This window comes from Dendropsophus ebraccatus, chromosome 9, assembly GCF_027789765.1.
Source record: "Dendropsophus ebraccatus isolate aDenEbr1 chromosome 9, aDenEbr1.pat, whole genome shotgun sequence".
NCBI lineage: Eukaryota > Metazoa > Chordata > Amphibia > Anura > Hylidae > Dendropsophus > Dendropsophus ebraccatus.
The window spans coordinates 69565701-69591786 of record NC_091462.1 but is presented as its reverse complement, the minus strand read 5'-3'; the positions used below and the strand labels follow the sequence as shown (position 1 = coordinate 69591786).

Genomic DNA, 26086 nt, shown 5'->3' with positions numbered 1-26086 from the left:
GAAAAACAAGCGACTGCAACGATCAGCCGACATGAACGATGTCGGCTGATCATTGCACTCTATTCCACGGGACGATTATCGGCCGAATACGGACGATAATCGTTCCGTGGAATAGGGCCTTTAGTCCGTAAATTTTGGGACGCTTACAGATGGTCAAGGCTGGTATAGATTGTTTTCCCGCCTGGCATGATGTATCAACCTCATGCTGGGAGTAGGGAAAATGTTTGAATCTCCAAGCCACTAAAGTGACAGTGCCACACGGCTCCGTCATTACGGTGCTGCAGAGATTCAAACAGTTCCCCTGCTGCTAGCATGATGTTGATACATCATGCCGGGCAGGGAAACAACCCAGGGCAGGCATTCACCATCCGTAAGGTCTGCAAAATTGGGGACGTGTGAATGCAGCCTAAAACTCAATATTAAAAAAGGACGTTATGAAATAACCCATTTAAATATAGATTATTCCAAGGGTGTTTGCAGTACATAGTTACAGTACATCCAGTGACTGACAAGTGATGTCTTCTCTGATTAAAGTTGCTTACTTTCCCTTTAGCATTTCCAGCTTTGGTAGACTGCCATAATAATTCTTTCAGCCACCACTGGTCTCTGCAGTACCTGCAGAGGCCTTGTGAGGCTGGCTTCACACTGCCTTAAAATCTTGGAAAAATGCCAATAAAAACACCATGGCTTCTTTTATTTTTAAATTTGCAGAAACGCTAGAAGCCAGATGTTAGCTGAAGGTCAATGGAAGTTTATGATCTGCCTTGCACACATAGCTTTTTTTTTTTTGGGGGGGGGGGGGGGGGGGGGGGGGAGGGCATTTTTTTTGAAGTTCTGTGGCATAGACTTCATGGCATAAAACGTCATTGCTGTGTGTATGGCTTTTTTCCTGGCATTTTTGTCACCTTCTGTGGTCCAGCAGCTAAATCATGTGATGGCAAAGGGAAAAAATTTCAGCACACAAAAATGGCTAAACAAAAAATTAGATGATTCACACAAAGTAAAAAAAAAATGCTAGAAAAAATGCCATGCATTGGCCATTTTTGGCCTGAAAACCGGCAGACAAAAAGTCTGTGGACCTGTGTATTTTACATTTAATGGATATTGAGCAAGGCCCCTGGCCAATGGAATGTAGGGAGTTAAGTGGTAAAGCAGTAGCATCACCACTTACCTCCTTGGGCTGTTTATTGAATTAGGCCACACCTTTCTTTTTCACTGGTCCCCCTTTATTTCAACACATGTTTACTGCAATTGTTCTTGAATCACAATGGGAGAAGATTCCATTGGCCTGGCCTGCATCTAGGTTGTGGTATTTGCTGTGTTTGGCAATCATTTTAACTTGTCAGTAGGCGACTGTGAGCCGTTTACTGATTTGTTAATGTCAGTGTGTAGAGCCATAGTAATTGTGCCTTGAGTAAGCTAAATTATTTCCAAAATAAATATGTAACCCACCTTGGGGAAAGAGGTGTTTATGTATATTGTCCAGGCTTTCAAGATCATTCCTTACTTACTGTGGTATCAATTTGTGGGTTAATTGGCTGTATAAAAGGCCCCTCTATGGGTGTGAGTGGTTCCGTGTCTTGTGCAGTGTAGCTGCTCCCACTAGAGTGTGATAGTAAGATTTTTACTCAACAAGTCTAATGGTGTGTTTACACAGATAGATTTATCTGACAGATTTTTGAAGCCAAAGCCAGGAACAGACTATAAACAGGGAACATGTCATAAAGGAAAGACTTGAGATTTTTCCTCTCTTCAAATCCATTCCTGGCTTTGGCTTCCAAAATCTGCCAGATAAATCTGTTTACCATTACTCGCTTTGATTAAAGCTCCTATCCCTGTTTATTCTTAGGGGAACTTCTCTACCTCTGCCCAACTCCTGAGATGGTCTGTTAGGTGTGCAAAACTAGCATTAAAAGTCCCAATGTGGCATATACCTACATTGGTCTGACCCTGGAAGATGCGTACTAGGACCGTTAGTTCCTCTTCGGTCACATTGGGCTTTTGTTGCGAATGCCAGGGTCTTAAAGCAAAAAAAAAAATGGACTTCACTGATTTGGGGCAGCGGCTTTGTTTGAGTGCTACACAGCTACTTGTTATATGCAAAAGACAGTGGGCAGAACCTCCACATGCCTCTAGGAGTTGACCAACATGAACGAAGAAATCAGAGGACATTCTGACCAGGCTCTTCTTTGGTTTATCTGGTTAATTTGTTCTTGCTGGGCAAACTTTATTCTATTCTCAGCCCTTAGAAATGAATGGGGTCCATGATGATCCAAGTAGGGATATGTGAACAAGACATTTTAACAGCTTCCTGATATACCTATAGCTCAGAAGCACAGATTGCGGTGTGAACCCAGCCTGATAGCTTCAACACATATTAAAAAAAAAAACACACAATCCTGTTATGTAGAAATAATACAGCAATCAGTTTATAAGCTTGCATTTATTTAGACTTGAGGGTTTTTTGTTTTTGTTTTTTTTAAGGTTTAGTGATTTATTCAGTAAAGAATTCTTAGTAAAGAATTTAAACATATAATACATTCAAGAATATACTGATATAAAGATAATTATCCTGGATGTTGGGGGAGTATTCCCCATTCATACATATGTTACAAGTATCCATTTGCTTTTCACCACTGTAAATCTCTCCTGTCTATGTGATAAGTAAAGCAGGATGGCAGCATGAAACAGTAACAAGGAGGAGGGAACTAGTATATGAAAAACAAAAAATGTTTTTAATACTAAATATTTCACAAGGGCTGGGTCACCGCAATCATTATGGGTAGCATAATCCTATATCTCAGGGTACAAGAATATAGTTTCTCTTAGACAAATTAAAACCCTTTCTCAATGCTTAGAGTCCTGCGAGTTACATGCTCGATCTTTCCCGAAACATATTCTGTCAAGCTGATTTGATAGTTAGCCAGCATCTTTAGCATGAGACGCAAATTCAGCCACCACTGCTCTTTTGGCATCCTGTGCCTAGATAAAATAAAAGAATACATGTTAATGTAAAGCACTATGTTTTGGTAAATAAAGTTATATGTATTATGTTATACAGACACCCTACACACATTTTAGTAATGGGGCCAAGATGCAAGTGCATGGTTCATTTTATTATACCTAATAAAATATTGTGTTGTGTTCCATTGTATGCCATACATACGGTTCTTTTTTTTGTCTCTAAAACAGTTATTTGTCGCTAGCATTGCTTTTAGAAAAGAATAGCTGTGCACATTAAGGCTATGTTCACACTACGTAAAAGTACGGCAGTTGTTGCCATCGGCCGGGATGATCCGGGCAGATACCGGCCGTTCCGTGACCCGGCCGGGTCGCGGAACGTCCGGTCTCTATACGTTGTGTGAACATAGCCTAAGAATACAACTGATCCACTATGGAAGCACACAAATGGTTAGTGTCTCTATACTCGGGAGACAAATGATCTCTGCAGTGCCATAGAGGTGTTGTTCATCTGAAAATGTGTAATGTTGCATACAGCCAGTTCACCTCTCCCACTGAAGGAATGTACTTTCAGTTAGGAAAGTATGGAGTGGCCTCAAGAGCAGAGCCTGCTCCATACATGGTAGGTGACCAGGTTAGTTACCAGCACCAGAGTTCAGTCTGATGCTCAGTATTTAGTTCTCCACATGCCATGCCATCTAGTTATTTATCGGACAGGTGCCACTAGGTTGTCATGGCAGCCTGATGCCTTTTGAAGACCTCCATGGCTGCCACATAAAATCTGCTAATACAGCTTGCCCCAAGCGATTGAGAATGTTTTTTTTTATAGATATAAAGACCCCCTGCCCCCATAAAAATTAAAATCAGTTCCCTTTTCCCATTTTTTAATACCCCCCAATATTAACATATTTGGTATTACCATATGCGTACAGCTGTTAAACAGGACATGACATCTGCTATAGACTTATTTTGACCAGCTGTATCTCCCTATGTCTATATGGGTTCTCTCCTGCTCCTCTGGTTTACTCCCAGGCTACAAAATATAACACTATGGGAGATAAGGCACTACCAAAATAAAAAAAGGTGCTCAACCCTGATGGCATGAATATATCATCAACCAAAAACATAGAAAAGGCATGCCATATAACAAATGGGTGGCACTTTACAAGGAACGTAAATACTTTGTTATATTGCATGCCTTTTCTGTGTTTTTGGAGGCTACAAATTATACAAATAAATTAGCTACATCTAAAAAGCCTAGTTTGTACTTCTGCAACAAGGAAATTAGACCATGAGCGCCACTGGGTAGACCACAGTACTGTGGTGTACAGTGCTGTGAAATATACTGCCGCTGTAGATGTACAAGCAAAAGGAAACAAATTAATTTTATGAACTTACTCAAAGTCTGTCACTTTTTTCAATTCACAAACAGATGTAAATGCCACAACTTTTTTCTTCAGACCTATTACACAGGCTGTGTCCGGAGCATTAGCAAATACACGACCTTAAATGTACAAACAAATACGAAACAATTAAAACCAAAGTATACATATAAATCATTTAAAGCTCTCTTTACAAATATTATACCATTATATTTAGAAACTGCATTAGAAGCAATTCCTTTGGTAACAAATATACTGTATATTAGGTGCTGACTGACTAAAGGGACTAACATCCTGATGGTCAGTCTGCCCTTCCTTTACATAATATACCATATAAAAAGTTTCGTGTTGGACCTTTACATCAAGCTTTACCTCACAACCTTTATCGTAATATCTAGTGTCAAATAAGAAATCTGCAACAATTATTCTTAGTGAGAATCAGCCACATACTGCATAACAAACAAAAAAAAACATGCTTTGCAAGCACAGAATGTTAGGTTATGTTTGGTGCCCTAGCACTTGATATCATGTATAAAATTTGGAGCCATACTTGCTGACACATTTATAGTCACAGTCATATGCTATGTTCTGTGGGGCCTTCTAGGATGCAGAAAAAACAACAGGAAGTGAATGCTCTCCTCAGAAGCTATACGTAGCTGCTGAAAATGATGTTACAGAGCAGGAGATGCTGCATGCAGAGTGTAATAACCGCTTTCCTTAAAATGCACAAGGCACACTTAAATGGGAGTTCTCAATTAACCATTACTGGAGGAAACAGGTTACCACTGTGGCCAGTGACTGGCTGAGTGGGCATTTCCAACCATTTCCTGTCTATCAAGATCCGACCAAGAAGCAGACATCAGCAGAGACCTAAACAATAGTACGGCGGATGTGAGTAATGCTTTTTTTCACGCAGTCTGCCCCTTTTAAAATTAAAGTTACTATGACAGACAACACCTTCAAGGCTAAGGGTACTATTACATGGAACGATAATCGGCCGAATCGGCCCGATTTGGCCGATCATCGCTCCATGTAATAAATACAACGATCAGCCGATGACAACGATCGGCTGATCGTTGATATAGCTTTAGACCTATTTTTGTCGGGCGCCGACCGCACACCGCTACGTGTAATAGCGGTACGCGGGCGGCGACTAACGATATACATTACCCATCCACGTTCTAGGGCTGCTGCTGCGGTCTTCTAGGGCTGCTGCTGCAGCTGACAGGCCACTCTGACATTACAGCGCGCGGGACCCGGGGAGAAGAAGACCACAGCAGCAGCCCTGGAACGTGGATGGGTAATGTATATAGTTATGCAAGGGCTGCAAGGACATCGGTAATGATGTCCTTGCAGCCCTTGTTTAACGATTATCGGGCCGTGTAATAGGCCCAGTAAACAAGCGGCGATCTAGCAGATCGCTGCTCGTTTACAGGTATTATCGGGCCCTGCTAGGCCCATGTAATACCACCCTAATGCTAAGTTTACACAAGGCGATTATTGGCCGATCGTACGATTAACGATTTCGCAGTTTTTTTTTTTTATAACGATCTGCGTTTAGACGGTACAATATATCGTACGGAAAAATAGTTTTGCGATCGTGCGCCCACAGCCCGCCCCCCCCGCTCAACCGCAGCCCCCTGCGCCGCTCCGATCACCACCCCCGCCGCCGCCCTGATCGCCACTCCTGCCACTCCTATCGTCACCCCCGCCGCTCCTGCGGATGAGCAGGGGGCCGGGAGGCGGGCGGTCTATTGCGCGACGACTGTTTACACGGAACGATCAGCCGCGTTTTAACTCACGATTATCGTTCGAATTCGATCGTTATCGCGAAAATTCGTCCGATAATCGCTACGTGTAAACGTAGCATAAGATTCATGGAAATTCGCTGAAAAACTCGTTCATGAACACATAACGGAAGCAAACCTTCACCCAAAGTTGTCTATTCCCTACCAACCATATCATCTTCAATTTATATAGCATATAACGTAAGACAATTAAGGGCTAAATATTGTGTAAACTTTCCAGCCATTAATGCTGCTAACACATTGCATCTAAAAAATTCCTAGACTAAATGTAGGGTCAAGACAATACAGAATGTACTGTATATGCACAAAACTATCATGCTCTAGTGAAGCCATATCAGTAATACTAATCATAAGCCAAATAGCCAAAGCTCATAATAGATAACAGCAGACGCTTGACTGACAGTCATGATGTTTTCCTGCATGCAGCCACTACTCATCTCATGCACAGTACTCACAGTGGGTGAACAGAGGTGGTGTCTGGTAGAGCCAAGTAAGCATGTCTATGTCTGGAGGACATTATTATGTCTGGAGGACAGATGTCATTTCTCTCTGGTTTATAACATAGTTTCAAATTACCAACTCTAACTCTTTGCCTTCAGTAGATATGTCCGAAGTTCGGCAATAACAGTAATCAAATATCCTTCGCGTTCTTCATGTAGTAAGCTGAAAGCTGCAGTTCAAATTACACAGAATCCTGAACGAGAATTGGGATCAAGTACCCCAAGGAAACCATTTGAAGTCATAAGTTTTTTAAAAAAAACATGACAGTTCAGTCTTTTAAAATGTTCTTCTTTTTTTCCAGAAAGGTAGAAAAGTCTTAAAGAAGCTAAATCTGACAGAAATAGCAGAGTCTACAGCATGAATAATCAGGCATAGATATAAAAATAAGATGATAAAATAGTCTCATTTACTAGCCAAAGAGAAGATAGCAGCTACACAGCCTGGCAGCCGGCCGGGTTAAACAATACAGAATCCTAACTTACCTCTCCACATGCCTGCGCCGCCCTGCTACACTGGCTCCAGGACCTTAGCGGGAAGGCCTTTTCCCTGATGATGACAAGATAAGGGGGAAAATGCCTTCCTGGCTGATGGTTGCATACTCTGCCTCTCTCAGCATCCCACCCCAGTTGCTAATTGGCTGAGCAGGCTGTCAATCAACCATGTCTTGACGTGGGGGTCCCAGAGCGACAATCCAGTGCCAGAGCGGCACAGGGAGAGGCGAGGCGAACTAGTGTCAGAAAGTTATATAGATTTGTAATTTACTTCTATTTAAAAATCTCAAGTCTTTCCATACTTATTAGCTACTATATGTCATGGAGGAAATGTTATTTTATTTTCAGTCTGACACAGTGTTCTCTGCTGACAAAGTTGGACGAGACAAAGTTCCTGTCTCGACCACAGATGTCAGCAGAGAGCACTGTGTCAGACTGAAAATAAAACACTTCCTGCAGGACATACAGCAACTAATAAGTATGGGAAGACTTGAGAATTTTTAATAGAAGTAAATTACGAATCTATATAACTTTCTGATATCAGTTGATTTGAAAGAAAAAGATTTTTGCTGGACAACCCCTTTAATATCACTACAGCCAGTTTGGTTCAGGCCATTCTTTTTATATCACTGCTACAAAATGTATGATCCGAAGTATGAACCACACAGAAACCAATGTAAACGACAATATTTCAGCACTTGCTAAGCGCTGTGGCTCATTTAAAAAACTGATCAAAGAAGCCGCCGAGAGTCAGGCACTGACTAATCTCAATCTCATACTTAGGCCCATCAGTTTGAAAAGGCTTGATAATTCCTGCATGACATGTGATGTATATGTACTGCATATACTTCTCTACATTTTTCCTGATAAAAAGCAAGAAAAGAAAAAAAAATTGTTCCAATGAGACAGGGCTAAAAGTGCCCCCTGAAAGTAACAATAGTGGTTAAAGTGATATGTCCATATAAAAGCCAATTACACTTTTATCTGTATTCTTTTGTTTGCCTCAATACAAGTCTGAAAAAAACTAACCAATGTTGTGCACATGCCAATTGCAACGAAGATGAAGAGTGAATTTCATTTGTCACTAAATGTTTAGAAACGCTCTTATCAAACAGTTTTTTTAAAACATCTCATATACTTTCAGTACTTTGTGATCGGACCTAAAAAATCTGTAATACAAGAAAGGTTAGTGTGAACTAGTGTTGCACGATGCACCGAAATATCGATACTACTATCGATATTCGGGGCAAAAAAACGGTTCGGTACCAGGATTTCCTGGTATCGATACTCTATATTAAGCTGCGCAATAGCGCAGCTTAACATAAAGTATAGTGCAGAGAACATGGCCGGCGGCTAGCTGAGTGCCGGCCATGTTCTGTGTGCTGCCCGCCCGGCTCACCAGCTCTTGCTCCGTGCTGCCCGGTCGTCGTCGTTCCCCCGGCTCACCAGCTTCTGCTGCCTGGTCTGTGAACAGGAGCGGGGCGCTGCAAAGTAGGTCAGAGTGGTTCAGCGTGCCACAATCTATGTGACACTGTCGGGGGTTAACTCACTACCCACTGGCCGACCTCTCCTTTGCAACCCGCCGGGTCCGCCCGGGTAGGGCTGCATGCCGCTGTCACCATGGGGCGGTATTCATACTGGGCTGTGTTCCGATGTGACTCCCGGCCCCCGCACACAAGCCGCAGCCTTATCACTACTTGCTTCTCGTCACTGTACATCGCCTGCTGTGTACGGAGCGGCTCGGCTGCTGCTGACACTTGACAGCGGCATCTACACAGTTAAATAGCGCTGTCAAAAGTGTCAGCAGCATCCATGCCGCTCCGTACACAGCAGGCGACGTACAGTGACAAGAAGCAAGTAGTGAGGAGGCTGCGGCTTGTGTGCGGGGGCCGGGAGTCACAGTGGAGGGGGAGTGACGCCAGGACCGGCAGCATGGAGCAGAAGAGGCTGAGCCAGGATGTGAAGGTTCTGCTCCACTACAGCTATTACTATCCCCAACATACTATACTAGTGCTATGGGTCAGCACTAGTATAGTATGTTGGGGGTAGTAGTTGTATAGCTGTGTGTCAGCCATACAACTACTATCCCCAAAATATTATACTGTGCATCTGCCATACTATTACTCCAAACATACTATACTAGTGTTATGTGTCAGCCATAGAGCAAATTCCCCTAACATACTATACTGTGCATCTGCCATACTATTACTCCAAACATACTATACTAGTGTTATGTGTCAGCCATAGAGCAAATTCCCCTAACATACTATACTGTGCATCTGCCATACTATACTAGTGTTATGTGTCAGCCATACAACTACTACCCCTAACATACTATACTGTGTCAGCCTTACTACTACTACCCTCAACATACTATATGGTGGGTCAGCCATACAACTACTACCCCTAACATACTATACTGTGTGTCAGCCATACAACTACTACCCTCAACATACTATATGGTGTGTCAGCCATACAACTACTACCCCCAACATACTATGCTGTGAGTCAGCCATACTACTTCTACCCCCAACTACTATAATAAAAACAAAAAAGGGGGAAATATTGGCATCATAGCCTGTGTAAATGCATGTAATGCGTGTAAGTTGTAAATTAAAAGGAACATATATTGTACCTTTGTAATAGTACCGACCTGAAGAATATAGATGACATGTGAGGTATATTACATGGTGAACATTGTATATGCAGTCGGGGGAGTGGGGGTGGGGCACTTTATAGAATTATTATGGGCGGGTTATACGCTAAGTATCGAAATGGTATCGAGTATCAAAATAAAACAGTTGGTATTGGTATCGAACTCAAAATTCTGGTATCGTGACATCCCTAGTGTGAACACCTTCCAGCAAGGAATTATGTTATTGGCAATGATTGTCAAATACTCCATCATCATGTCTTCTATAGAAAGGTAACCTTAAAGGAGAAGTCCGGTGAATATTTTTATGAAAGTATTGTATTGCCCCCCCAAAAGTTATACAAATTACCAATATACACTTATTACGGGAAATGCACATAAAGTGCCTTCTTCCCTGCACTTACTACTGCATCAAGGCTTCACTTCCTGGAAAAAATGGTGATGTCACTACCCGACTCCCAGAGCTGTGCGGGCTGTGGCTGCTGGAGAGGATGATGGCAGAGGGATGCTCAGGGTCCCTCCAGTGCGCTGTTTCCCCTGCCATCATCCTCTCCAGCAGCCACAGCCCGCACAGCTCTGGGAGTCGGGTAGTGACATCACCATGTTATCCAGGAAGTGAAGCCTTGATGAAGTAGTAAGTGAAGGGAAAAAAGCACTTCATGTGCATTTCCTGTAATAAGTGTATATTGGTAATTTGTATAACTTTTGGGGGGCAATACAATACTTTAATAAAAAATTTTGCTGGACTTCTCCTTTAATATAACTAAAAAGAATTGATTTTGGTTAACTTACCCCTTCGATAAGCCTCTCTAAGTTTCTCAGAAATCCACAAGACTGCCTTGACTCCAAGTTTTGTTCCATAATTTCGATCAAAAGGGGTTGGTGCCCCACCCTGAATAAAAGAAATAACCTCAATTATTAGATTAGCAATTCAAAAGATTCAAGCTGACATTTAGACCAAATGTAACATTCTAGCACAGAGAATTGTTATGTGCCTATAATTAAATATTGGTCTAAGTTACATTTATAGGCTGGGTTCACACACAGTATATTTCAGGCAGTATTTGGTCCTCATGTCAGGTCCTCATAGCAACCAAAACCAGGAGTGGATTAAAAACACAGAAAGGATCTGTTCACACAATGTTGTAATTGAGTGGATGGCCGTCATATAACGGTAAATAACTTCCATTATTTCAATACAACAGCCGTTGTTTTAAGATAACAGCAAATATTTGCCATGAAATGACGGCCATCCACTCAATTACAACATTATGTGAACAGAGCCTTTCTGTGCTTTCAATTCACTCCTGGTTTTGGTTGCTATAAGGACCTGACATGAGGACCAAATACTGCCTGAAATATACTGTGTGTGAACCCAGCCATAGGCTGCGTTCACACTACGTATATGTCAGTCAGTATTGTGGTCCTCATATTGCAACCAAAACCAGGAGTGGATTAAAAACACAGAAAGGCTCCGTTCACACAATGTTGAAATTGAGTGGATGGCCGCCATATACCAGTAAATAACTGCCATTATTTCAATACAACAGCCGTTGTTTTAAAATAACAGCAAATATTTGCCATTAAAGGGAACCTGTCACCCCCCGTGCCGGGGTGACAGGCTCCCGCCCCCCCGCTACAGCCCCCTATACTCACCTGATCCCGCCGGGTCCCGCTTCTGGATCCGGTCGCGTCACACTCAGAGAATGACGGAGCGCTGGACTCTCCTGTCATTCTCTATGAGCATTGGACTCACCTCTCAGCGCGTGCGCCGGGCTGCAGCGGCTGATATCTCTGTGACCCGACCGGATCCAGAAGCGGGACCCGGCGGGATCAGGTGAGTATAGGGGGCTGTAGCGGGGGGTTGGGAGCTTGTCACCCCGGCACGGGGGGGTGACAGGTTCCCTTTAAATGGCGGCCATCCACTCAATTTCAACATTGTGGAAACAGATCCTTTCTGTGTTTTTAATCCACTCGTGGTTTTGGTTTCAATATGAGGACCACAATACTGACTGAAATATACGTAGTGTGAACCCAGCCATATAAAAGAAAACTACCGACCGAGACTTTCAACCTGAGCTAACTAATGTATAAACAACTAAGAAAATGGCCCAATTCTAATTTAACTAATTTACCTGCTGCAAGTGTCCGAGAACATTTGTACGACAGTCGAAAAGGCCTTTTCCTTCAGCTGAGTACAGATGATACAAAAATTCTGTGGTATAGTAGTCATGGCATTTTTCATTCCTACAAAATACACGTTTTATTACTAAATGAAGAGAAAGTAAACATACGATGTGACCCCTGCATTTTCAGGTATTGCTTGTCATCAGTACAGTAAATATTAGAAAAAATGGTTAAAATTAAGACCCCATACACTAAAGAAGCAATTCAATACAGTCAACTGCTGCCTGTAATTCCCAATCTTGAATATCTTGTTAGTCAGATTCTTTATTTTATTAATAAATGGTTACTAGTACCAAGCCCTGGGGCAGCAACAAACTCTGCACAATGAACAATTCTATTGTTAAAAAACAAAAACAAACAAAAAAAAACAATGGAGGAGAAAATCACTTTGTACTGGTTCAACATACAAATAATCTGGGGACTTTCTGCCGACCATCTTCTATATTCTGAACAGACATTATAGAAATTTTGCCTTCTCTTATAACCTTCTATTACAACTCTGTCCTTATGCTACATATGTCAAAGGTTTTGAGCAGTGGGAGATCAAGGTGCTGTGACCCTCACCAATCACTAATACAAACAGGAAAAGTGCTCAACTGAGTGTCATTTCTTCCTGCAAGAATTGGGTTCATAGACGTCCCATAGAAAAAATCTCTTGTAGCTAAGAGGCAGCAGCGAGAAACATTCTCACCTATTTTAGCAAACATGTGGGGGAGGGGTGGGGGAGGGGTGTGTGTTAATTTTTGACACATCTCTATGACATGAAAGTGAACGTTTTCTTTTTGGAATGACTTGCCCTTGGTAACCTTTTGTTATCCCTAATAAATAATACTTTTTGAAAAACTCATACCTCAGCACAAGTCCTCTCTGAATGTCGGTCTTCATTTTTTCCGTCAAGTGTTCCACATTAGACTGAAAATACAGTGAAATATTAATATGAATACCTGCTTTATGTTCTTTGCAAATTTTTTTGATTTTTTTTAGTCATTAGAGTCAGATACTGGAACATTCTTTTTTTCCTCTAATAGGTTTTTATTTTCTCTAAATTTTGTTTTATTTTTACATTTTATTAAGATGGCAACCATTATGCCTGAGCTTTGTGAACAGCAGTATGAGGACATAATAAGCAATAGACTAAAAGGGACCTTATGGTTTGCTTAAGACACCATGCACCATGTGTATGATTACTTTGGCCCCAAATTATCTAAATGATCTAATCTACCCCATTGGCCTTATGAGGCACAAATAGCCAGGCCCCTCACATAGTATACACAGAATTTGGTCAATACACTCATATGTCTCAATGTGTGATGTTTATATGCATGAAACTTTGTATAGTTTCTTAGGAAAGCTTCTCCGTCATTTGTTGCACATATCATTAAGGATGGCTTATTGTGGATTTCAAAGTTAACATTTCACCCAGTGTTTTTGCACTTTCTGGCGCAGAGGTATGTATCAGGGGATTCTAATAATGAGGTAAACGCGTGTGGGTGATGCCACACTCCCAACTAGAGGATGGACTTAAGTGCAGCTTAGGTGTATAAACATTAGAACACTTGAAAAAGAAGCCAGAACGGCTTCAAAAACAGCTATTTTTTTTTTTTAAGTGCGTTCTACCCAAGATCCCCACTGTGATCTGCGCCCGAAACGCCTGTATTTTTGTGGAGTGGAGGTGTATACTTTGGATAATTTTATCATCCAGACAACTTTAAATTTCCATTACACAAGAAACAGCTAAGAGTTCAAATCAATATTGCTTGTAAAAAGACTACATAATATCTCACCTTCAAGTCATGAATGTTGAACTTATCCTCGTAAATGTAAGCAGCATCAGCACCAACAGCTATACCTGCCACTGTAGCCAGATAGCCACAGTATCCACCCATGGTCTCCACGATGAAGACCCGTCGCTTTGTACCAGACGCTGACTGTTTAATGCGATCACAACTCTTTAAACATCAAGAAAAGAAAAATGTTTATCAGAGAACTGCATTTTTTTTCCCAAAGATTAAGATTAACATCATATTCTGAAGTCAGATATTTTCACTTATTTCTAGTTTGAAAGACTAACATACATGTTACTGCTACTCAATACAGGTCTCGAAAAGCAACAGGTATAAACATGGTTCAAGGCCCTGACATGTGCATATCCTCTCTAAAAGATACACTGTATAAGGGTCTACGGTAGTATATTGCTGACAGTAAGGTCAGTATGTATGGCCCATTACTGTTGCAGACAAATATTTAAGAACTCTGGTCAGACGCCCTTGTACAACACCACTGTTAGGCTAGGTTCGCATTTGTATTATACGAATTGCCGATTCAGGCCGGGCCTTGGAGCTCTGCCTCCTGCTCCCTCCTGTTCCGGTCTCTGCACTGTCAGTACAGAGACCAAAACATAAGGCCTGAGGATAACGGGGAAGGCCCAAGGATACTAGGGAACGTGGTAAGGTAAGTTAATACTTTATTATTCTACACTAAAAGGCAAGGGTCTAACAATGTCTTGTTGCCTGATAGTCGGCCCATGTATTTGTTCAGTAAACGAGTGCCAATCTAGTAGTTTGCAGTTTATGATTGGACCCTTACTCCTTCACCTGTTTTTGCTTCTCTGATTCGTTTTGCAGTAAGGCTGTGGTCACACATGCATTCACATTGCATTTTCACTGCATTACTGCATCATTTAAACTGCAAGAACCAAGAAGATCATAAAACACGAGGAAGCAAGGAGGATCGCGAAACGTGCATTGGGGGTATGGGCACAGGTTAGGCAACATGGGTAAGTGCAATATGAATGTTTGATCAGTTATAATTAAGATATTCCCAGGATGTTAGGTCCATGCACATGCTCTATTTTTGTTGACCTTACTGCGACGAATCAGGGATATTATTGAGACATTAATAAAGGTTATTTAGGTGGAATTAACAATTCAACTGCCAAAATATATATGTCACAAGACATTATTGACCATCGTTATAATGTGGCAACTTTATGCCTGTATGCAGACCAGGGTCCAGTATAAGATTCACCCAGTGGCATTGATTTTTGCACTACGTTAACATGCGGGGGTATATATTGATATACAAGTGGCTGAGTAGATAAGTAGTTATAGTGGAGCTTGTTAATGGTGGCTAACGGACAACTGTTATGAATTTATATTTACCGTGTTCCATATACCAAGCACCGCCTATCAGGAGTAGTGCTGGAGAAAAAATTTATGTTAATACTTGTATTATGTGGGATGTATGACAAAAGTTTGATATACCACATATAGGGCTGACCAATATTTCTACCTCATATAAGCTCCATTATGTGTCTTACATTCTCACCAGAATGGTGAGAAAAAAAAAAAAAAAAATTCCAGTACTTATCAGCTGCTGTATATCCTGCAGGACGGGCTATTCTTTCCAGTTTGGAGAACAAGAGAGGTTTTAAATGGGGATTTGCTACTGCTCTGGACAGTTCTTATCACAGACAGGGGTGGCAGCAGAGAGCATTGTGTCAGGATTGAAATACACCACTTCCTGTAGGACATACAGCAGCTGATAAAACACTGAAAAATGTGAGATTTTAACCCCTTCAAGACAGAGCCCTCTGATGCACAAAAGTCCGACTCAAATTAATGCAATGTTCCTCCCCGCCTTCTCAGAGCCATAGCGCTTCTATTTTTCCACCTACAGGGCTGGTTGGGGTGTAATTTTTTTGTGCCATGATCTTTAGTTTTTATTAATATCGTATTGGTGTAACAGAAAATTTTTTTTTGTGATATATAATTAAAAGAAATCAGCAATCCTGGTGTGTTTTTTTTCGTATACATCGTTCACCGCGCGGGAAAAATAATGTTATATCTTAATAGATCAGACAATTCCGCTCACTACAATATATTAAATGTTTATTTTAAAAAATATTTTTATTTTATTTATTGGCAAGGGGGTAAATTAAACTTGTATTGGGGGATAAGGTTTTTTTGTTTTTTAATACTTTTAAAAACATTTTTTTTTTTTTAAGTAAAACATGCCATAGCATAGATCAGTGTTATCGACGATCTATGTATAGAGCCTGCCTGAGAGCCGACTCTATGCATAGAACGCCACACCGACCGGACGGAGGTAAGAGGCTTACTCCCGCCCGTCAGTACATGCAATCGGGACCCCTGTCCCGATCACTCATTGACAAATGCTTGTTCTGTCACTGAGTACCTTAAACGCCGCTATAGATTATTGCTATATGCAGGATTGCAGCTGTCTCTCATTACCCTCAGCTCCAGGGACAGATGTGTGCGGGGCCACTCTCGCTGCAGCGGTCCCGCACACATTAAACCCCTTCAGTGTCAGGAAAGTGCATATACATTCCTGCTGCGTTTCGCATGTATCTACTTTTTTTTCTTTTTTTTTTTTTTTTTTTTTTTTTTAAATGGAGCATGCCCAGAAGAAGGAGACCCAAGGGAAAAAAAAAAAAAAAAAAAAAAACAGATCACATTATCTTTCCCACAGACAGTCTGGAAAAAAATGAATTATGTTAAAACAGGCATAAACTGATGCAACCTTTTTTTTTTTCTTTTTAAGGATTATTACATATGGATCCTGCTAAATAAAAAACCCGCTCTGAACTGCCGCGATCCCGGATGCTTTCTGCAGCCCGGGACTGTGGCTATTAGCGGGCACGGCTTTTTAAATGCAGCTGTTAAAAAGCTGTTTCTCCAGTCCCCGATGGTCTAGTGTGTGGGGGTCTAGTGTTTGGGGTTGGACGTGGAGGAGCGATCCCCACATCTGAGTCGGGGTCTGCGCCGTAGTGGCGCTAATCCCGGCTCGGCATTCTATTGCTTTTGGCTGCAGCAGCCAAAAGCAATAGAACATTGATCTCATGGATCTATGCAGTATATCTATACTGCATAGATCTCAATGAGAGATCAGTGTAGTTATACTAGAAGTCCCCCAGGGGAAATGTTTTATTATTAATAAATAATCCCCTCCCCTAAGAAAAGTTAGAATCATAGATCAATGAGATCAGGTTTTCATTTTTTAAAAGCCATAAAGTAAAATAAATTATGCAAGTTACATATTGTTGTAATCGTAACAACTTGAGGAACATATATAACAAGTCAGTTTCACCCCAAGACAAACGGCGTAAACACGAAACCTCCCCAAATTTAAAAAGTGCGTTTTTTTGTTCAATTTCACCCCACATTTAATTTTTTTCCTGGTTTCGCAGTATACTTTATGCAAAAGTTAAGCCTGTCATTGCAAAATACAATTAGTGGCGCAAAAAATAAGGGCTCATGTGGGTTTCTAGGTGAAAAAAATGCAAGCGCTATGGCATAAGGAAGAAAAAAACTACGAAAATGCAAAAATGGAAATTGGTCCGGTCTTTAAGGGGATAAAGTGTCACTGTCATTATAACTTTCTAAATCTTAATCAACAGTAGATGTGATATAAAGCAATTGCAATTTACATTCATTATTTTTTATTTTTTTTTGTTATAGAAAACATGGCCCTTCCTGTTTTTTGATACTTTTTTTTTCTCTCTCAAGAAACAGGAAAGAGTCAGAAAACAGGAAGTCCTGTGTATCCCAGGCCATCTGAGCGCTCACAGGGAGAAGGCAGTCATGTGACGGATGGACACATTGAGCCGTGACTCTCTGTAGTGGCTGTGATTCCTCTGTTTATTCTGTTTTATTCAACCAGCACAAGTCAGAAAATCTGCCTTTAGGAGACTGGACCTGGATTTCTGGTAAGTTCAGCTTTGTTTTACAGCAAACAAAAAAATAACGAATGTATATTGCAAACTTGCTTTATATCACATTTATTGTCGGTTTAGATTTTAAAAGTTATCACGACAGTGACACTTTAAGGAATTACTTTTCTGTTTCACTTAATTTACTTAGGTGCTGCTACAAATCAGAAATACCCACCACCTATGGCTCTTAGGGCCCTATTACACCAGCAGATTATCTGACAGATTTTTTTGAGCTAAAGTCAGTAATGGACTATAAATAGAGAACAGGTAATAAAGGGAAGACTAATATTTCTACTCTTTTCAAATCCATTCCTGGCTTTGGCTTAAAAAAAAATCTGTCAGATAATCTGCTGGTGTAATAGGGCCCTTAGACATTATAATTTATTTACCTCCATGGCCGCATTAACAGCAGTGTCCGAGCCAATGCTGAAATCAGTCCCTGGTACATTGTTGCTAATAGTTGCAGGGATAACACACATGATGATGCAAAGTTCTTCATATTGTTCCCGGGCCTCAACAAGCTGCAACACTCCTTCATATGCCTAAACAATGAAAAAAAAAATGTTCTTAATGAAAATATAACATAATGCAGCACCAGCGTGGATTTATAGTAATCTCATTTGTAAATAGAGTTCTTACAAACCACATTCTCTATAGTTAAACTTATCGAACTATCCACATACATTTTATGTATATTTTATATGCCAAATTATCAATATCTGTGACCAGTTTAGGAAATGGGCAAAATTTTATAAACTGTTTATATAATTTATAGATGCCATAATGTGTAATACTTTATTTTTCTACAAAGACAAAAGTATTTAAATAAGTACCTGACGCAGTAAGGTTGAGGTTGGACAACTTTGTTGCACCTTTATACCTCCCTCATCGAATATTAAACCAGGCATCAGAAACCTGGCATTAGAATGTGTGAATCCTCCGATACAAATGTAAGATTTTTTTTCTCCTCCAGAAGTAGTAGTAGCAGCAGCAGCTGCTGTGTTTTTAACCCTTCCAGCACCAGTGTCTCTGTCTCTCTTACCCCTTAGTAGTAGTAGCAGCAGCGTCACCCCTGTCCCTCATTTGTAATGATTACAGAAGCAAGTTCCCACCTAATGACAGCCAGGTCTGCCCTTTCTCTTCTTAAAGGGGTTATCCAGGCTAAGAAAAACACCACTCTTGTCTTTAGTATGGGCGTGATTTTGCAATTTGGTTCCATTGAACTGAATAGACACGACCGTACCCACACTGGAAACAAGAGTTGTGCTGTTTCTGGAAAAAAACAGCCATGTTTTTTAAGTTTGGATAGCACCTTTAACTGACAGCAGGCCTCCACTTTTGCCAAAGAATTGTAACAAAATGTTCTTTCCCCATCGCTCTGCCTCCAAGACAGAACTACCAAACTCCCACATGCTCCCGAGATGCATCTGACTGCCTCTGTGTACTCTCTGCTTTTATCAGGAGCAGTGAGTGATCATCTGTGCTACAGTTGGTGGAGCTGGATGATGTGAGTTACAGCACTCAGCCCCATGCATACAGCAGCAGGATGAAGCACCAGACTGTGGAATTCACAAACTGAAGGAAAGAAGGTTGTGATCATATGGATGCAGGTGAGATTCATGAAATGAGTACAGACACTCCAAATCTAATGGGTGAATAAATAAAAATGTCAGTTTTCTGTCCTTTGCTGAATAGCTAAAATGTCTCAATAAAAGACTGTGTGGATTTTGTGTATAGCAGTGCTCCAATTTTCTATAGCATTATTTACCTCAAATCCACCAATGACCAAAAGAGCGTGGATACTATATTTTCTTATGTTTTCCACAATGCTCTGCATACACGCCTTCGGAATTGTTCTTAAAAAAGGTAAAATGGCAACAAAAAAAATGTAATTAGCTAAAGCCCATTTAAAAAGGTATCATGTCCATGGCTATGAATGCTACTATAATCAGAAACGGAAGCAAAGCTGTTAAGAAAGTTTCAGATCTACCTCCTGTTTTCTTAATGGTTTAAGCTCTCCCTTACACTTTAGGGTTATGTTTATTTTATTCATATTATGGTAGATTTAAAAAGGCCCAGAAACAGCTATGTTATGTCTCAGAAATGGTTCAAAAAAAGGGCTGTTTACCAAATGAATCAAATGGGAAAATGATGATTAGTTCACATTCAGTTTAATTGTACAGACGTAACTTTCATAGGCCCAAAATTGAGGTGGTTATCCAGGATTAGAAAAAGCCGCTTTCTTCCAAAAACAGTGCCACACCTGTCCCCAGGTTGGGTGTGGTAATACAACTCATCACCATTCACTTCTATGGAAAAATGCAATACAGATGCGTGCAATGGATAATTTGGAGAACTCCAGTCGAAGGGTTGGTTTATCATGATCTCCCCCCTAGAGTTTGTATACAGCAATAAAATAGAATCTCCTTTTGTGTTTTAATTTAGGTTGCTTCAATAAAATTCATATATTTTTATATACTTTGGATGTGCTTAGAAATTTCTCTCAGGCTTTTTCTCCATTTTCATTTTATGCTTTATTGTTTCTAAATTAGCTCGCACTCCTATTTATATATTTTTGTATTGTAGTGTGCACTTGCAATCTTGCCCACACAGGAAATGAAACAATACAAGGGGCAGAATAATTCTGCAGAAATTCACAGTGGTAAAAAATAATATATCAATTTATATAATTCAAGAAATAAAACCAGTATAAATAAATGTACGTTCACATAAGAAAAAAATAAATTAATATAAAATGACATTATCAAAAAAATTTGAATTCAAAATGAAAAAATAAAAATGAACAATGTCTCATCGCAATGTGTATAAAACCATATATGTAATTAGCCACTTATTGCAATGTTCTGTTGCGGTGCAGGGCCCTTGCTTGCCGCATATCAAAAGGTAATTGCCTTATTTTGTTCTTATTTCATAACTCAATATGTAGGATCTTCTCTCTATATAATATAATATTATATACATATTAGTGGTGCCTTGGATTACGATCATAATTCGTTCCGGGACCGTGCTTGTAATCCAAATCCACTCTTATACCAAAGCAAATTTTCCCATAAGAAATTATTGAAATGTAGACAATTGGTTCCACACCCCAAAAATCATTTTATAATCATTATAGCAGCAGTGTATAGAGCTGAGTGTGAGTGCAAGCACATTATAGCAGCAGTGTGTATAGCTGATTGTGAGTGCAAGCACATTATAGCAGTAATGGAGAGGATGGGAAACACAAGGACTGATAGAGACTGCAGGGAGCATAAAGGAATGAGCAGGGCAGATGTGGACACAGTATAGCAGCACTCTCTGTCCCGGGAGAGAGGGGTTAAAGCTATAAAGAGATTACCCCCACAGTCCTGTCCCCTGATGCAAGCCCCAGCCTGAAGTGGATCTGCTATAAATTGGAAGGTGAGAGAGACTTCCTGGGTCAGAGTACAGTGCTGTAGACCCCGCTATGCAGGCCATGCCCCTCCCCCACTCACGCTCCCACCCAATACCAGGAGCTCTTAAACCAAAGCAATGCTCTTAAACAAAGTCACAATTTTGAAAAACTGTGAGCTCTTCTTGCAAAACGCTCTTAAACCAAGTTACTCTTAAACCAAGGTACCACTGTATATATATATATATATATATATATATATATATTATATATTATATATTATATATATATATATATATATATAGTAAGGAGATATTATATATATATATATATATATATATATATATATATATATATATATATATATATATATATATATATATATATATATCCTTACTATATATATATATATATATATATATATATATATATAATTCACTTGTATTTCATTAAGGTTATGTCGTAGGTTATGTTTGTATGTTACACCTCACACCAGTCTCTGCAGCTGTACGGGCTTGTAGCGGTACGATCTTTGTTCAATGGCCGTTTGTTATGCTGCCACCCTGTGATTATGCTTTCGACGGCACGGCATCTGCTTGCTGGGAGTTGAGGATGGTATCTCTCCCACTTAGTGTGCTTAGATCGGGATTGCACTTACTTGAATGGATTACCGGGTTTGTGCCTGAATGGATTATATCCCGTGTTCTGCATGTAACTCATGCAAGTTATTTGAAGAGCATAGGGGGCGTCCCCCCTTCTGCCATTGGATAAGTTCTTTTTGTGTGCAGTGCACTCGCGCATGCGCGTGAAAGTTCAGAGTGAGTAACAGTTATTGCGATATGCTATTATAATAGTGGCTAATATTCTGTAGAACTGCAACCCTTTAGACGCGTTTCAGGATGGTTCTACGTATGCTTTCCTCAGTAAAGAATGTTGCAGTGCAGTGTTAACACATACATCTGTCAAGTGTTTTTAGAGAGCCTACCAATTTTTCTATATTTGTTTATCGATAGCAGCACAGGTTTTGTAGGGTGCAGAACCAGGTAGTGCACTAAAGACACGACATTAATCAACTAATATCCTCTGACCCTAGATTGAGCTCACCACTTTTTTTTTTATAAAGAATAATATATGCTATACATAAAATGTAGGCATTATAGAAGAATATTGATGAACCATAGGAATAACCTATATACTAAATAGGACATTACATAAGGGTGCTCCATGGGTATAAATGTGACATATGGAATTATGAACGTATATGTATCCTCCTCTCCAATGATGTACCCACCATCCATACACACTATAAGTGATCTCAACCCACTAATACAATGCTGCATACATGTAAAGATAGTTAAAGCGACTCTGTACCCTCAATCTCCCACACCCAAACTGCTTATACCGTCAGATAGCTGATTTTAATCCAAGATCTGTCCTGGGGTCTGTTCGGCAGGTGATGCAGTTATTGGGGGAGTCCATTAAGATTGGGAAGGGCATCCAATATGCCCTGAGAAATGTGGGTGGGAGGGAGCTGGGTAGAGGAGCAAGGAGCAGCAGAGGAGACAAGTGGGTAGTGTAGGAGTCCTTGGGACTGGAAAGGTCATTGTGAGAACCCTGATGAGTGGTGGTCCTGATGGTTGATGGAATAAAACAGGAACTGTTATTCTGATGGTGTTGCGTATTTGGCTTGAAAGTGGTATATTTATTGGGTCAGTGGGAACCTTGGTAGATTGGAGCAGATGATGCAGAATAAATAGGTGGTTCCACAGTGCCATGAGAAGAGATCCTTTTGATGGTATTGGATGGTACTTTAGAATTTTTTTCAAGGTTTGAGACAGAATTTGACATTGTCCTGGTTAAGTTAGAGAGCTTGTTGTCTGGAATCTTACGTTTGTTGTTGTTATCCCATTTTTATATTCAGCCACATTAGAATCATCAGTGTTTTGGAGAAGAGGGTTGACGCAGATTGCCATCTAGCATTAAAATTAATATAATCAGGAAAGGTAGATCTCACCCGCAACCTTAAAACCCTAGGTAGAATGTTCTCAGATATATAAACAAGTAGGAAAGACCTGTCCAACTGATTATGTATTTCCAACATCTTAGACAACTGTAGTTTGGTTGTGTTACTGATAGATATTATTTACTTTATTTATTCTGTTTCACAGGCCCCCTTAATGGGAGCATCCCCTTTTAATACTCCAGCCAGCCCTTTGTAAGCCCCTTATTGGGTTTCAGGTGCTCCACTGGATAAATCTGTACCCCAGAAGTGATATGCACAAAGTCCAAGTGGCTTCAAGGTGAGTCTTGAGTATACATCTACTTCCTTTCTATTATTGCCAGCAAAAATAGGCCTCTTGCCTAATTTTTTTTCTCTCCCTTTACAAACTGAAGGCAAGAGTGGCGCTGTCTAAGGAAGAAAACAGCCATGTTTTTCTAGTCCTGGATAACTCCATTAAGTGCAATTGACTGCTTGCTGGCTGTATACATAAGATATACACGAAGGGCGTACCGAAACGTGCGTTGGGGTGTTCATGTGGGTAAGGGAGCTGCATGGTTCATCTGCATGATATTTCTACTCTTTACTACACGCTCTATTTTGCTTCCAAGGTGATTATTAGCTGATACTAGCACTTTGCATCTTACCTCTTTACTTCTTCACCTCAAGCTAATACTTTCTGTTTAATATCTGTTCTACATCTTATGTAATATAACAGTGGTGTAGATAGGGTACACCCACCAATCAGTAGTATAGGGAACCTTCGCTAGAAGTACAGAAATATGAAATATGAAGGTATAGCTTAAAATATAACTTTTATTAAGATCAAGATAAAATAAAATCCACAATTAAATAGGTCCCATCCGGGACTAGTGTAATCAAAAAAGATCTCCTAGAGTGACTAAAGATCCACTAGGTCATAACGTAGCTAGCCTCTGAATTAGGTTATGTATGCCAATAGTAGTTCAGAGGTCCAACAGACCGTATGAGTGGAAAAGATTCAGTCACTCTTTTAATCCAAAAAAACACACTTGTGTCGCAGAAGAGTCACCAACTAGGCTAAAAAGCCAAATATCTGTCAGTGAACCAACCACACAAGTGCCCAAATGCCGTACACCTCACCCTACGCGTTTCTGTCACTGATACAATGTGACGTCATCAGGGGCAAATGAGGTAACAGGACATAGTACAGCAAAACATACACACCCACAACATTGGTTAATTTATTAATATGGTGAACAATGTGTAGATAAGAGGACTGCCTGTGGCAGGTAATTACTCACTGTTACCCTTTAAGGAAGACCAACGGACTACATGTCCCAAAAGACAGTGGCCAAAGGAGGGGCATCTATCCTAATGGTCAATGTAAACAGGTGAGTATTAACAGTCAATACAGCGCCTACAAGCAGACCTCTATCCGGAGACCAGAACCGCTCTCATCATCCTGCAGTGGCAGAATGCAAGGATGCATGAGAGCGGTTCTGGTCTCCGGATAGAGGTCTGCTTGTAGGCGCTGTATTGACTGTTAATACTCACCTGTTTACATTGACCATTAGGATAGATGCCCCTCCTTTGGCCACTGTCTTTTGGGACATCTAGTCCGTTGGTCTTCCTTAAAGGGTAACAGTGAGTAATTACCTGCCACAGGCAGTCCTCTTATCTACACATTGTTCACCATATTAATAAATTAACCAATGTTGGTGGTGTGTATGTTTTGCTGTACTATGTCCTGTTACCTCATTTGCCCCTGATGACGTCACATTGTATCAGTGACAGAAACGCGTAGGGTGAGGTGTACGGCATTTGGGCACTTGTGTGGTTGGTTCACTGACAGATATTTGGCTTTTTAGCCTAGTTGGTGACTCTTCTGCGACACAAGTGTGTTTTTTTGGATTAAAAGAGTGACTGAATCTTTTCCACTCATACGGTCTGTTGGACCTCTGAACTACTATTGGCATACATAACCTAATTCAGAGGCTAGCTACGTTATGACCTAGTGGATCTTTAGTCACTCTAGGAGATCTTTTTTTATTACACTAGTCCCGGATGGGACCTATTTAATTGTGGATTTTATTTTATCTTGATCTTAATAAAAGTTATATTTTAAGCTATACCTTCATATTTCATATTTCTCTACATCTTATGTATGCGTTGCCTCCGTTATTTTTGTCTATTGCATGATGCATATGGCACTTTGTGATATATATGATTCGCTGGCTAAAGCATGTTGTCTGTTTTTTATTTAATTCATGCATGAACTGTGTGGCTTCCCTTTCCCTTTGTTGTGCTGTTTGGTTTGTGTTGTCGTCCTTGTGGTATTAAAAAAGATTTTATGAATTTTTGTCTTATTAATCATGTTTTCTATATAATTGTGTTAATAAACTTTAGGCTCAGATGTTTCTTCTATATGAGGAATTTTCTTTTTGGGTTGATATTTGTTTTTTGTGCTTCTGAGCAGTTAGAGTACATTTAGAGATGAGTGAACCTCGAGCATGCTCGAGTTGATCCGAACCCGAACTTTCGGCATTTGATTAGCGGTTGCTGCTGAAGTTGGATAAAGCCCTAAGGCTATGTGGAAAACATGGATATAGTCATTGGCTGTATCCATGTTTTCCAGACAACCTTAGAGCTTTATCCAAGTTCAGCAGCCCCAGCTAATCAAATACCGAACGTTCGGGTTTGGATCAACTCGAACCCGAACCTGGTTCACTCATCTCTAAGTACAATACTCTGATTTATTGTTTAGCAAAATAATTTTTTGGGTCTAATAAGTTAACTTTTTTTGATCTTTAATAAAAAAATATGCTCTGCAACTTAATCAGTCCAAGACAAACATTTTCAGATATTTCTACATACCTTTTTGTTCCTAACATTGATCCACCACGACCAAGCCATCCAGCAACATCATGCCAATCTACTTCATTAATCTAGGAAATAAGTAAACATGAAATACTGGTTTACAACAAATGAATGTTTAAA

At 40.3% G+C, this 26086-nt stretch overlaps 1 protein-coding gene across 1 annotated transcript in view; it reads right to left on the bottom strand.

Moving 5' to 3' along the window:
* Positions 1 to 2424: 2424 nt before the first annotated feature.
* Positions 2425 to 26086, bottom strand: part of PFKL (phosphofructokinase, liver type) — a 71465-nt gene continuing 47803 nt past the window's right edge. Inside the window, exons 14-22 of the mRNA XM_069983583.1 lie at positions 25964 to 26034; positions 19486 to 19573; positions 18107 to 18259; positions 13768 to 13932; positions 12834 to 12895; positions 11932 to 12043; positions 10589 to 10688; positions 4360 to 4465; positions 2425 to 2982 (exon numbers count right to left, since the gene is read on the bottom strand). Of these exons, the coding sequence (XP_069839684.1) occupies positions 2835 to 2982; positions 4360 to 4465; positions 10589 to 10688; positions 11932 to 12043; positions 12834 to 12895; positions 13768 to 13932; positions 18107 to 18259; positions 19486 to 19573; positions 25964 to 26034 (1005 nt within the window). The 3' untranslated portion in view covers positions 2425 to 2834. The remainder of the gene's footprint in view (positions 2983 to 4359; positions 4466 to 10588; positions 10689 to 11931; positions 12044 to 12833; positions 12896 to 13767; positions 13933 to 18106; positions 18260 to 19485; positions 19574 to 25963; positions 26035 to 26086) is intronic.